Source organism: Dermacentor albipictus, chromosome 1, assembly GCF_038994185.2.
Source record: "Dermacentor albipictus isolate Rhodes 1998 colony chromosome 1, USDA_Dalb.pri_finalv2, whole genome shotgun sequence".
In the NCBI taxonomy this organism is placed as follows: Eukaryota; Metazoa; Arthropoda; class Arachnida; order Ixodida; family Ixodidae; genus Dermacentor; species Dermacentor albipictus.
Window position 1 is genome coordinate 443,582,267 of NC_091821.1, and position 15,325 is coordinate 443,597,591.

Here is a 15,325-nt window from a genome sequence, read left to right on the forward strand (position 1 = left end):
ATACAGCTGCTATATAGTGTAAAACCTTTAAGTAAATGTCCATGCCAGAATACACGCTCCTTATCCGTGCTAAAGACTTCAACCTCTTCGCTTAGGTCAAAATTTCCAGACCATAGGAAAATGAACGAACCGATTCGTTGTCATTGGCGTTGAAGTACAATTACTATCTTTTTATCTTAATATTTTTTTGCGGACTAGTTGGTTCATAGTTTAATTATTAACGTGCGCACAAGATGCACAAAAAAAGAAAAGGGTCGGCAATGTTCTGTCCTATTTTTTAATGTGCATCTTGCGCAGCACGATAATAAATATATTTTTCGAATAATATTCGTTTTTCAGTGACGGACGCCAGTTTGACACTGACAGGAGACTGGTAAGGCAACATTTGGTTGCCATCGGCCACAATGACTCACCGCCATTACAACGACATAATGTAGTTCCTGTTTCCTAGTCAGGTTTTCGTCTATCATTCGACTGCACGTAGTGGGGGGAGGGGGGGGGGGGGCTGTATGTTCCACTTTGGTTTTTGAAGTAGCTAAGCACCTAATGTACATCACCCTTCAATATTTGAAATGCAGCCAATTAATAAAATTTTCTTTGCAACTTACCCAATCATTCTGATAGCCCACTATATATATATACACATTTCTAGGTCTCAATACATCCGCAAACGCCGGTAGTTTTTGTTAATCCTGACTGCAACATTCCCAACCACTGATGTGCCTTTTCGTTTATTACATACGTAGAGTTATTAGGAACCTTTTCTTCCGATTTCGAGATAGCGAAGTTTGTTTTCATTTTATGTTTACGTTGCTCATACTGGACATGTATTGACAAGGCGGAATATAACAGCTGCACCAAACTTGCTAAGTTTCACTGTCTTTCGTTACTGTTATGGCAACCTTTACAAAGGTTTTTATAGCAATAGTTCATAAAAATTGAAGACATCTTCAAGGCTGGCCAACGCCATGTAATTATAATAGTTTCATGAGATGGGGCCCTATAACGTAAAACTATTCCTATATGTTTTTATTCCAATCCCCTAACGGTAAGTTTACGTAACTACCTATGGAAGCGTGCGGCGGTGACTAGAAGCGCTTCCTTAACAGCCCAATCACTCCTTTCGTTTATAGGAGGTAACTTTTGCTTACTTTCAAAACGTACATTGCCTACATTGATCGGTTTTTCTTAGCTAATTGGCTGACAAGAGGCAAGGAGCACGCCCAAATGGAGAGGGTTTCGATGGGGCTGAGCCAACGCATTGAATATACATAACCGGAGGAAGAGGGCGGTGCCTGCGTCTGCGAGTGGTCCGCTTCCCCTCCTTCAGGTTGCGGTGACTGGTCGAAAATCGAGGAGGCGTACAACAGAAGGTTAAAAATGCTGCCAGAACGGATCTTCCACAAACACGGGAAGGCATAGCGACGTCGCATGCATGCCGAAAGGGCTCGATAACGTCATACTGCCATGCAAACATTTCTATTTTAAGCCAATAAATTCTTGCTCCAGGGCAGCTCCGAATCGACAGTGCCATGGCGATCAGTCACCATCTTCTATTTAGCCATCTTTTATTCCTTTCGGAACGGGGCAGTCGCCGGCTACTTAGAAAAAAAAAACTGTTTTGTTCACGTTGACATTTTTAATTTTATTCACGTCACGCTGACGCATTGAGTTCTCGCGGTTTTGTGAAGTCGCGTGAGAGACAGCTGAAGTGGATGTAACCGGAAACGTTTTGACCAATAGCAGATGGCTAATAGCAAAAAAGCGTAGAATCAAAAATAATTTCTTTTCTTTTGTTTGGTCGAATCACACACGCACAGTGCGTGAACGTCATATCAGATGGGAAACTGTCGTGGTTTTCGTGACGCCACGCGACAGACACGCGAAAATGTTGACCAAAAAGTTTTTGACCAATGATGCAGAGCTGATTGCAGAAGTGTAAAAGTAAAGTTTGGAATAACTTTACGTTATAGCACGTATGATTAGGCGTATGAAATGAAATAGTTGAAAAGAGCAGTACACATATAATTTCATTTTGTAAAGCTAAACCGAAAGCGGGATCCTCAATGGTATATGCGTCACCTTACAAGCTACAGGAAAAAACAAGATTTTTAGCTGATTTTTCACAATGAGCATGTTAGCAAAACTTATGTCGGCACAGAAGTATTCAGTTAGCGTCCATATACTCTGTGCAACATGAGCAGTGTTCGATCATGAGGCATTGTGATCATCTGCAAGCGATATGCAAGTCTTACTTAGTGAACGCAAAACATTTGTTTTCAACGGGCGAATGGTTCACGTGCGTGCTTGTTTTCCCTATATTATAAAGTTAGGATTCGCGTACTCTGGGAGCTGCGACTCACACTGGATATCCATGGTCCACGTGTCCTCCTCCACGCTCTCCGTCATGGCCGGGTTCTTGGCGCGGCAGGCGAGGCTGGAGCCATGATCGTCTCTCGAAGGGGTAAAAGACACCACGCTCGTGGTCATATTGCCGTCCGTCGACAGGTAGACGAATGTGTGATTGAGCTCACTCAGACCCTTCCACCAGGTGACCACAGGCGGGGGCCTAGAGCCCCACACTTCACAGGCAATCTCGGCTGGCAGGCCTGCCGAGATTGGGATCTCGGTGCGCCTGATCTTCACCGATGTGGGACGCACTGCGTAGTGAGAAATTTCAACAGAGCAGTGATGAAGCGTCACGACGTGCCGCTTGTACATACGTCGACAATGAAAAAACTAATATGCCAATGGGAATTTCGGTGTCGGCTATCGCTTGGCCAAGCAAGAGACGCCGGCTTTTTCGCTAAATGGGGCCATTTCATCGTTTTGCCCCAAAAGTACGCGAAATAGAGTCCCTTTAGTGAAATGGGTCGTAGAAAAATGGCAAAAACGTACTGGTGTTTTGGGACGTGCGCAGAACGCTTCTTCACAATGAGCCAGTCATCACAATATTACCTCATGCAAATTCCAGAACGTCAATATGTTTGGTTACATTGGCGAATAACCTACTTTACGAGGTTGTAGGCATCATCGTGTTCTTTTTCGCACATTAGTTTAAGCAATAGTCACTTTGCTGTTTCGAACCCGTGGGGCTACGGATAATAATAAAGCCGCATTTACGCACTAAGTAGCATTCGCTACTTAGTGCGAATGCTACAACTACAGCTACAGCTACAGCTACGACTGCTGTAGAATCGTACACCAGTCGACCAGCACTTACTGGTGCGGAGATTAAATTGCTGCCCTAGCGAAGGTTCTTTCGGAGTAGCAGAGGCCCATCTTGAAGACCATGCTTTTGTTTATTGTGAGCATCGGGAGGCATTGCAAAAATGCGTATAGCCGAAAATGCGTCGTGGTCTCACTGCGTCTTTAAGCATTCTCGTTTGCATCTCAGTAATCAGTCAACTTTTTTTCTGCAGGAGCTTTCTGGTTTGTGCTACTTTTATTGTGCGAGAGAAAAAATGTCCAGCACAATTCAAAGTCAGCACTCATGCTGCGTCTTTGGCTACCAGATCACACGGAGCAAGACTTCTATCTCATGCGCTTTCCGGCCGTTTTAAAGCAGACGACACAGTGGTGGCACAGCACTTCCTGGCGTCACACACTACATGTCAATGGTAGCGATCCCTGTCAGTGGGAGGTGCTTAGATGCAGTAATTTCAAACTGAAATTTGAAGTTAATCTGGGCGCTCAAAGGCCAGTTTTTTTTTCTTATTTTATGTGTAACCATAATGACCCCTCTACTTCTATGCAATTAAAATGATAAACTGCTAAATGGCGTTTGAAAAGCTGGACATTGTGTCTGGTTGGTAAGCTCATAAGGCCCCATGTTGGTGTACATGGCAACGCTTATCTACTCTAAGGACTCAAAGCAATAAAACCATATATTTAAGAGTTAGCTTACTTTACATTTCTGCTACTTGGAAATGTGCGCCGTTATGCCACTGAGTGCATCAGCCTATAGAAATAAAGGAAAAATGACGACCTGTTGAGCGCATGCGTAACGAACATAATATCTTAGGGCACCTAAGCAGCCTTATGAGTTTGAATTCGAAAGCATTAATGCCCGGTGGAACGTTCTTGTGCCGTCCTACGTGTTATGAACTCCTGCTGGGCAAACGAGCGTGTTGAAACACTTGGCCAATGCCTCCTAGATAGCACAAAGCCGGTGTACTTGTATCCATGATGTCATGCTACCTCGCCTGACTGGCTTGGTGCGTTTCGATTTGGCTTTACCGAGGCACACTGAGAACGTGGGCGACAGCTTGCACGGCAAAGGAATGCGGGGATAACACAGGCGACCGAAAGCGAGAGCGAGGGTTGCGTGGCGACGTGGCGATGCCCTCTTCCCTCCCAGAACCCCTGGCGCGCTAGCGCAGCAGCAGATGTTTCCCCTCGCCCGGTCTGCGCCGTCGCAGCCAATGGGAATTTAGGTGTCGGCTTTCACTTGTCCAGACGACGGATGCCGGCTTTTTCGCTCAATGGGCCATTTGATTGCTTCGCAACAAAAGTACGCAAAATAGAGTGTCCAAATTGTAATAATGCATGGAGATGTATTACAAAACAAGTCTCAATATCGATTACTTGATGGCATGTTTCGGCCCTGTTTACGCGAGCGAACTGCGAATTCGCCATCGACATTATGGACCAACGTGAACGCTTGTTTGCGCCATCGCAGTTAAGTAGGGAAGAAAATGTCATGTGCCACAGCACGTCAAAGCACGATCATTTTGAAACATGCACGTTTGTAACCTGTATCTGCAACCAGCTTCCATAGCAAGGTATCACGCCACAAGGGAAGGTAGCGTGTCGCTTGAAGTGCACGCAATGGGTTACTTTTTTGATCGCTGGAGCTTCTTTCCAACCCTTTACTTCTCAATACAAATGGGTACAAATTTTCTTTATCTGCATAAAAAATACAATAAATTGCTTTTGTTTCAGGGCAAGGAATAGCAGACGCCTTTTCTCAAACGAAAATGCATTATGCTCTCCGCACAAAAATCTTCGCGTACAAAAGAGTTATTCTACTTAGAAATACGAATGCATGCTCTACAAAATAGCTTTGCCAAAAGCGAATTGCTTTCAGCTAAATGTGCTGAATCTATATGATAAAATTTTCCTTGCAAGCTGTAGCACTCAAGAAGCTATTAGAAAGTTTGTTGCATATTTTACAGAAAAACCCAAGCATTCACGTGCAGCAGAACTTAGGAGCACGCAATCTTCGACAAAAACCGGACGGCATGCAAGAGAGTTGCAAATTGCATCCACCACAATATCAAGAGACAATCAAAGCTATCCTGTCACAAGGGCTCACTTTCATTAATTATATTCGTACAATCTCCGTGCAATATTGCGTGCACGCCTAGCTGGTTTTCCAAGAGAAGTATTCACAAAACATTTCGTCAGAGACATTTCTCCTTATGAAATTGACTGCATTTATTACTTCATTGCAGGTTAAAAAATGCGTGCGTGGTGGTCGATATATTGAGCGCAAGGTCTTCCAGCAAAACAAATCAATACAGCTCCTATCAATTAAAGATGAACTAAATGTCACATTATACGAAATTGAAGGCCGGATATTGTTTATTCCGTCACGACATGCGTGCACGCGGATAAGAAATTATCATTATTGCGATCTGCGCTGTATCTGCAATCATTTCTTTGCCGTCGCAATCGTTTCTGCATAGTAGGGCCATCACAAACCTCCCGCACCTCCCTCCCCTCTTCTATGCATTTAAACTGAATGCGCTCCGCACAAGTTTATTTCTACATTATGCAATGTGTCATCTCGTGCACGTTGCTATATCATGCAGAGATGGCCTAAGCCACTAGGATGGTCCGGAAACAATGCTTCGCTTTAAAAGTCATTATAGAGCTTGTTATGGCCATGCCACAGAGCCTTGGCCGAACACTCCACCGCTGTCTACTTCAGTCATATTGTTACGGCGCAACCAAGAGTGGCGCCGGTGAGAAAAATACAATTTTATGTGTGCAGGTGGAACCGGCCTCTACAGCCATCTTGTTTATGCATCGTTGTACCTCTTGTAAACATTGTAAGGACACCCTTATATGTGACTTCTGCAACGCAACAATATTATCTATGGAGATAAATCGACCTCTTTCAGACATCATTGCTGAAGTCGTGTTGACAGAACCATACAAAGTCGAAAGACATAGAATATGTACTCCGTTCTCAGGGCGATTATGTTAGCACGCATACCAACACGCTTGGCATTTTCCTTTCGAAATCTTTTTTTTTTAAATCTTCACGGTTGAAAAAAGAAACGAACACCTACAGAGAATAATAGGGCACAAACAAGACTTTCATAAAGGGGCTGACTCGGCATCCTCGTATCTGTTACTTGGTCCTGAGTTACCTATGCCTTGCATTTTACACACGTACACTAGTTATCTTTTCATAATGTCTTTTTGCAGTTTTACTTATTACGCCTAGACATTAAAAAAAACGAAAATCTTTCCCAACAGCCAACAATACTGAAAACCAGTTGTGCGTTTTGCCGGAGGTTGCTCTGTGCTCACCAGCCCACCATGCGAATCTGTACTGCGCTGCATTCTGAAACAAGTATCCGTACCCTCGAGGCAAACCTTATAATACGCACCAGGCACGTACCCAGGGAGGGGGGGGGGGGCTGCAGGAGGGCCCGTCCCCCCCCCCACCAAAATATCCCCGCCTTCTTCCCATCCACGCCACCACTCCTCACAACGAATCCTAAAGTGCCACCAAATCAATCTTGAGACTTGACAGTCATTCGGCAGCCAACACTTTGCTGCCTTTTTCACTCCTTTTGGATGGCGGTAAATATCGGAACCTCCTGGTGTGCGAAGGCAGTTATCCCATTGATTCGGCGCCCGCACGAATAACTCGAGATGCGTTCAGTTGTAACCATCTAGTAACGCTCACGTGCATTGCTGTTCCTTCGTTAGTTCAACCTTCTTTGTTTAGACTGATCCATTAAAAATTACATTAAGGGGTTTTACGTGCCAAAACCACTTTCTGATTATGAGGCACGCCGTAGCGGAGGACTTCGGAAATTTCGACCACTTGAGGTTATTTAACGTGTTCCTAAATCTAAGTACACGAGTGGTTTCGCATTTCTCCCCTATCGAAATGCGGCCGCCGTGGCCGGGATTCGATCCCGCGACCTCGGGCTCAGCAGCCTAACCATAGCCACTGAGCAACCACGGCGGGTAGACTGACCCAGGCACCAGGAAAAGGATTCAGTGCGTAGTCAGCTGGTTTGTATGCTCGTGGAACGAGTTGCGGCTGGAGAAAATGCCAGTTGCGTTTAATTTTTTTATTTGCTTCCTTATTTCCTCGAGTGACGGATGGCCGTGACGCTGGTAGATCCTCGGAACCATACATACGCGATATGGGTTAGATAAGGCGGAAAAAGAAATAATGCGAAACAGCGTCCATGATAAAACCCTGCAATAACCGTTAAACCCATAAGCAATATGTCTGTCACCTTGAGGTTGTCTGGTTTTTCCCTATTTGTACAGTGCTCCTCTTGCAAAATTGGCAACTGAAAACAAGAGGCGCAAGGAGTTGTGAAATTAAGTGATCTACAAAGGGGGAGAACCAAGACAACAGCCAAATAGGAAGGAAAAGTGAAAATTAACACATTTCATTGGCTGTTTGCGAAAATATTTATGGATCAACATCATTTTATTCAGAAAGGAAGTAGAGAAGACGCCACCGGAAGTGGCGTCTTTGAATGCCGCTTGAATGACGCTGAATGACTTTGAATGACGCTTGTACAGTTATCGGTCGAGCCGCCTGATGTAGCCAGTGCTCTGCTGGGCTTAGCTGGCTCGTTTTCTAATTCTCTGCGGTGGTCGCATTACGTCTAGAGCTGCAGTGTCCTGCGCTCTACGCGGCTGTATGGGACTGGAAGCCATGCATCGTTACGCATCTTCCCAAATAAGATACGAGTTAATTTTGGCACTGAAGTTGGTAGAGCAGTAAATGAGGGATCCAAAAGAACCCCCCCTGTTATTGTTCTGCAAATATATATTTCTCAATAATGCTTCCAGAGCTAATTCAAGAAAACGCTACTAGAAATCTTTATTTTACACTTTCATTGTTTACTTGTTTTTGGCAGCGTTATTCCTGGGCTTCTTTTCTGCGCGAGTCCATTTCGTGTGGTTCCTTGTTTGCCAAGTAAAAGATAGCTGTATCTCACAGGCTTACTTGTGAGATACACCTTATTTCATTTCTCTATTGCGTCTTTACGCGTATTTATGGCGAATAATGGGCGTTATTCACATCTGTCCTAGTAAAGGTACCCCCTTCATTTGCATAGAAAAGTTACCTTGGATTGGCCCCCCCCCCCCCAACGAAAAAAAAAGTGGGTCAATGCCTGATCCACGCAAAAACCATCACGTTCGGATTGCACCTAGCAACCAAGGTCTTGTCCATGCAATCAAGGGAATGAACCCAAGCGACTCACGGTTGAGGTCCAGCGTGACGGATGTGTCGGCTGGCGACGATATGTTGTTGAACGCTGTGCAGTAGAGCGTCGAACGCAGGTCCTCCCTCCTCAGCGAGTGGATGAGAAGCGTCGACGTGGTGAGCTGTGCTTCGGACGAGGGGCGCACCTCGGCCATCATCCCGTCCGGCATGCCGCTCCACACAAGTGTTGGCTTGGGTTTTCCTACGAGAGGAGAATGGGCACTCGGTTACCGCCTGTGCTTATGCAGGGAAGATATTCAGCGAGCAGCTGACGATTAGTGAATAGGTAATCTCACAGTAACTCCGGAACTCGGTTGGCAAGCCCTTCATGAGAATGTGCAGCATATAGAAATTTCTTTGCTTTCCTACACAGGCCTATGGAGCATACCAGTGTAACTAAACCTAAAACTTATGGGTCGTTGGAAGCAATACATTGCGCATTTATTATGAGCAATAGCTGGATGCATCCATGTTTCACAAGAATGTGAAATGTTGAATGTTTCAATTGAATATGCGAGCGATGAATCCCCTTTGCTTCCCTTTGGGTATGCAACGACGGTTGAGACTGTACGTAGAGTTATAATTTAGCATAAACGTGGTGAATAAAGGCGCTAGCGAAGGAACCAGTTCGTTTGTTTCGCGCGAAGATTATCTAAAAAAAAGAACTCCAAGGTTTACCTTGTATATGTCAGAAGGCTTCACGGCCTCTTCGATTATAGTTTGTGTCTCAATGAGCACAGCACCAGACAGTGCCGTTTTTGCAGCCACTTGCTCTCGAATAAGATGCATTTTCGGCCCCAGTTCGCTATTACAAGGGTAATTTATCAGAGGCCTTGCGATAAGGACCATACGTCATTGCTAACGGCAATCGACCAGTCTTTGCGCATTACGCTGCGTCGCTCGTTCTGCCAGTTATTGCAATGACTGGTAGGCAAATGTGTAATAGAGTTTTTGCTAGGTCCCTAAAGAACAACTTACTTCCTAGGCTGATACAGTCATAACACTGAATGCTTATTTGTTGCTTCACCTGCACGTTGTGTGCAATAAATATGGTGTTTTTTCCGTGCATTCAAAAATAGCTTACACTATATTCTGTGTACCTTACCAACATGTCATGTCTTCACACTGCGTTCTCATGCAGCGTGAATTTGTCATGATCTTTTAATTTAAGGTCATGACAGCGATTTTTCAATGAAATGCCCACAGCGTTTCATTACTAAAATGTTAATAATTATTTGAAGAAACCATCACATGTCTAATCAAGGATGTCCAAGGATCTTTGAGTTTGCAGAATGAATCGCTGGTTTAAAATGAACAAATTGGCTGCATTACATAGTACATCGTTGTCAACATATAGGAAGCACCACATATTATTTTATGGGTGCATCATGAGAAATAGAAGTTCGTGAAAGTGGGAGTGCAGTTACTCGTCGAGGCACTGTTCCGTATCGGGTGCCAAGAGGTTTAGGAAAAATTTTCCAAATTTACTTGTTCCTTGTGTAGATTTGCTGTGCGTAGGAAAGTTCAAATTGATATTCCTCGCGTTCATGCGGAAACCTCCAATTTTCTTCCATGTAGCGGTAACTGTACTTGTGCAACTTTCTTACAAGAATATCTACATAAAGATGAGTCGTTGGCGCGCACCTAACACGTCACCTAGAAAACACCTAGGAAAGTCATGGCGGGATCCACTGCACCGAGTTGTTTTGCGCACAGTTGCAAATTATAATATCTTCTGGCCATAACTGATATTGAATAAAATCGAAGCACCTTAAGCTGTATACAAAGAAAAGCGCCCCCCCTCCACCCCTTTTTTGCTATTAACATACTTATAAGATCAACAGCAAGCAATATTGCTCCAAATTCCTCTGATAATGCTCTGACATCTCCTAAAAGGAAGTCATAAGAACGTACATTTACAGTTTTGGCCACAACGCTTCCATTCAATGTAGCTTTCGATAGCTAAAGAAACTATAAAAAATAAGGATGGTATTCTGCTGTGTTTACTTTTTTTGATAACTTTCTGCAACACAGCTGCCGACCAGTCTAACTAGTCTGCATTTCCAGGTTTCTTCAAACAATGGTTCTTTGCCCAGAATATGCAATGAAGAGACGTTCCACTCACCGCCATAGACGACACACACCAACGCCAGCGTGCTGCCCTCATTGAACGGACCAATCTTCCCTCGAAGTTCGTTGCCTTCGCCGTCTCGTATCACTGGCGGCTCAGGCGGTGCTGTAGTGAAGGGAAAATAAACGAGGCGCACTTTCGATTAGGGCTCTCTCCCGAGGACACACAACGAAGCACTTAACATTGATTAACACATTTAGAAAAATAGAGTCATCGTCGAATAATTGCAGAGTGTACGATCGCAAGTAAGGTTCAAGTTACAAGCAGTATGCGACCGTATCCCACCATAAAACCATTGCTCGTAATTCTGAGTAGCAAGCATCGCACTTACACGTCAAAAATATTCGCCTCTTTTCTCGGATGCGGATGTCCGTAAGCATTTCACGGCGACTATGTGCGGTGTATATGTATATATATATGTATATATATATATGATTTTATTATGGTAGCTAGCTTTCAAAGTTGTAATTGATACCGCGTATATTCATTTCAAAAGAGTTCAAGTGAAAAGTTTTTCAAGCAGGTATTATCAGGTATGGCCTGTCTTCTCTCAATTATGTGATATGTTATGATACTTTCCCTATCTAAGGCTTCAACTGCACATTATATAGCACTTATCACAGGTGAAAAGAATGTATGCGTGCAAGCATTCGGAAGGAGCGTCAATGGCGTTTGCATTGCTGCGGAAACACTAATAACTCGAAAAGCCGCAACACCTCTAACTTTTTACTCAACATTGCTTGCTAACGCCCACTTTGCAGAATTTTCCTTTCGAAACCGCCCTTATAGAAAAAAAGAAAGCTGACTAGATACCGTTAACCTGCGAATATCTTCTGTCACGTCTGAGGTTACAGTGCGTCCAGAATTTTCAGGCGCCTAAAAAAGTTATTGCTCCCAAACTGGCACAGGTCACAACAAACTTCTTTCCTCGGCCAGGCATATAAATGTTCAACAGGAAAAATGCAGCAGTGCAATGCCATCATCGAAAAGAATCGAAGTTCATCCGTCGCATCCTATACATATGTTTATATCAGCGGCATCGCTTTCTTCATAAGTCCCAACTCGCCTCTGCGGAGTTAAGGAAGCACCGACAAAGGAGAGGGAATATTTGAGATCCTGATATGCACCATTGACTGGTATGATATGGAGATATGGGTTTCTTTTTCACCTACGTGATTTAGCCCACAAATACATGCATTGTTCGAACGGAAAGTAACGCGCACAAGGATATTACAATTTGAGGCATCCCCTACGTACAATTCTAGGGCTCATTCGAAGGAGCCATGCTACGTGGCTATGAGACTGGTCGTCAACGTAATACCGACTCCACGTGTACAAGCCGAAATTTCCCCCAAGTGACTTGAACTGAAGGCAGCGCAAACAAAAAATGCGCGCTAGTTAGACCTTTTCATTCCGGCAGTATTACGTTGCTGACAAGAAAAATCACGGGATGGTTAATAATGCGCAAAGCGAGTGCCTAAGCGTTAGCTTCAATGCCAGATAGGTCTTCTCCATGACATTTCCTTATAAAAGAAGTGTTATAGCGTTATCGTTTATTCTACGACGCATTTATCCGATGGTCTAGTTCTCTCCGGCTTTTTTAAATTGTGGGGTTTAACGTGCCAAAACCACTTTCTGATTATGAGGCACGCCGTAGTGGAGGACTCCGGAAATTTCGACCACCTGGGGTTCTTTAACGTGCACCTAAATCTAAGTACACGGGTGTTTTCGCATTTCGCCCCCATCGAAATGCGGCCGCCGTGGCCGGGATTCGATCCCGCGACCTCGTGCTCAGCAGCCTAACACCATAGCAACTGAGCAACCACGGCGGGTTTCTCTCCGGCTTTCTAAAGATACACTGGTACATCCGAAGGCCATATGAGGACGAGGGCATGACAGCAACTGGATGACTGATTCTAAATTGTGGCATTATGTAAAAACCACAGCGCGACCGCGAGCGCAAGATGACGTGTGACGTGTGCATGACAACTATGGCATGACGATAGTCGGATGAAAAAGCTGGAATGACCACAATGGAACGACCACGACGGCATCGCGACCACGCCGTGACGACGACGGTATGACGAGAACCGCATCGCTCACAATGAAGACGACGATTACAGGAGAAGGCCATCACAATCAGAATTGAATGATGCCAGCCTGATTACGGTGGAATGACGAAGAAGAAACGCCGTCGATGGATCGATGACGTGCGTCATCCAGGAGCCTCAATGTTCGTCATACGCGGAAGGCGACGCCACCTATATACCTGTTGTAGAAAGCGCCTTCTGGTGGCTCTCTTGTCTATCTGACCTCTCTCGCTCGCTTCTCTCCGTGGCGAAGGAGTGAATGGCGCAAAACTGAGGAACGAGCTAAGAGAAGCGAACACATTAAAACAAAAGCGATTTTTTAGGGGTATCTTTCCATTGAGAGTGTATATTTACATTGTAATAGAGAAACGTTTTTTGTTAGAGATGTACTGAATATATCTGCCGGATAAGTTTTCCAAATCTTTGGAGAACGCTTGCGCAAAAGCAGTGGTAATCGCTTAATGTACATCGCAGTTGCAAAGCGCGTCATGCTGGCGAATGTCCTGCGCACAAACCAGCTTTAGCAAGATGTAGGAACACAGCCATGAGGGGCTCAAATGCTTAAAAAGAACGCGAGCTTTTGGCATGCTCTCAGGCATGTGTTTCGATATACTAAGGTAAATATGGCAGCTTTATACACTTTGTTGTAAAGCGCAAAAGCATTCGGGTTTTAGAAGTTTCACACACGCAAAAAAGGCTTGAAAATGGCTGAAATTAGGCCACCATGTAACGATAAACAAGAAAGTCGTGCCCGTCACTCTATTATTCCGTCATTGATTGAAGAAATGGTGGCTACTGCTAGCGTCGCTTCTTATTGGTAGCCTTTCAAACAGCTTGCCTGTCGCGCCATTTTCTTCAGGTTGTTGACTCTGTGGAGCTGAAACCCGCAAGTCTAGTTCAGTGCTCAGGCACTCCCTACTGCCATGTTACGCGCCTATGCTCAACGGTAGCATCTCATTCTGGCTACTTCTGCTTTACCACCGTTTAAAAATCTACTCTCATTGATATTTGGCATCTGTTCAGACTCTGCACCATTTATTTCATACTCATAGCTGATGGCCATCGCTACGGTCCACTTTCACTATCGCCACTGGAAAACCAGACGTTGACATGAAAATCATAGCAGTACCGCACAAGAACCAAGAAAGAGAAAAGCCTGCGACAACAAAAACAAAGTTTACCCTCCCAGTGGAATTCCAAAAACACCTCGTATGTGCTGTGTATAACTCGCAAGGCCTTCTCAAACCAGGCCACGCTCCCGCACACCGTCAAGGGGGAGCCGTTCCCGCTCCAGAACTCCATCTCGATTGGTATTGTCATTGGTATTCATTGGTATTGTCCAACGCGTGACCAACCTGGAAACTCATATTCTCACGCCTCCTAGCCATGCCGCCCCCGTCTGCGACCCTTCCGGTACGCCGATGGCGACATCCACCATCTCCCACCATGGCTCACACTAATCAAGACGCCCTCATTTGGCAGTGGAACTGCCGAGGCTTTCATCAAAAACAACCAGTGCTCAATCAATACCTACGCCAACATACCCGCCGCCCGGATGCTATCCTACTTCAAGAAACCAACAACGCCCCGACCACGCTCCCCGGTTATCAAACCTTCCATACCACCCACCCTCTTCGCCGGGTCTCCACCCTAGTACGGCGTCGTATTCCTGTTATTGAACATGATCTCAATAGTCCTCACATCGAACATCTATTCCTCGAATTAATTCCCAATCGTAAACGGAAAGAATGCATCTTCCTTCTGAACATATACAATAGCCCCAAGGATAAAGCAAGGTGTCGCTTCCTCACCCTCTTTAAGAAGGCTCTTCACGTAGCTGGAGCGCACCCCCTACTCATCGGCGGTGATTTCAACCTCGCCCATACAGGCTGGGGCTACGTTCGCACGGAAGCTGCAGCTCGCAACCTCTGGCAAGATTACCACGACTTAGGCCTTACGCTCATCACGGATCCCTCCTTTCCTACACGCCTCGGTACTTCCACTACCCGGGACTCTACCCCCGACCTCACCTTCATCAAACATATCACCAATGCACACTGGACCAATACCCAGCAAGACCTGGGCAGCGACCATTATATCCTTGCTCTCTCTTTACCCCAACTCGCTGCCGCCCCTGCCCCCACTAAAGAATTCACCATTACCGACTGGGATGTTTTTCGAAAAATACGCATAGGTTCTACCTCAGCCGAAGGCATTACCGACATTAACACCTGGATGCAAGCTCTACGCACTGATGTTCAAACGGCCACTCGGGTGGTAACTACAGATGCCTCAGTTGAACGCATGGATAGCCGCCTCGCCCATCTTCTGGAGGCTAAAGCCTCCATCCTAGCTCGATGGAAGGGGCAGCGCCTAAACCGTCGCCTCAGAAGCAAGATCTCGAAACTGAACACAGCCATCGAGGAGCATTGTCAAATCCTCAGCCGGCAACAATGGACTGAGCTGTGTAACACGGTGGATGGACAACTTCATCGCCCTTCCTCGTGGCAACTCCTCAAACATCTGCTTGATAATACCACCACCCGCACCACCCAACAGGATCGGCTGCAGAAGCTCCTTTATACGGAGACCCTTAAGCAAGGTCCACAACAGGTGCTTGACTACCTC

The 15,325-nt window shown here is 45.3% G+C and overlaps 1 protein-coding gene across 2 annotated transcripts in view; it reads right to left on the reverse strand.

The window, feature by feature from the left end:
- The window catches only part of LOC135903084 (nephrin-like), a 342,159-nt gene that overhangs the window by 37,898 nt on the left and 288,936 nt on the right, over positions 1-15,325 (reverse strand). For both annotated transcript variants that reach the window (XM_065433454.2, XM_070532333.1), the window contains 3 exons: positions 10,602-10,712; positions 8,475-8,678; positions 2,364-2,660 (listed from right to left, as the gene is read on the reverse strand). In XM_065433454.2, coding sequence (XP_065289526.2) covers positions 2,364-2,660; positions 8,475-8,678; positions 10,602-10,712 — 612 coding nt within the window. The remainder of the gene's footprint in view (positions 1-2,363; positions 2,661-8,474; positions 8,679-10,601; positions 10,713-15,325) is intronic.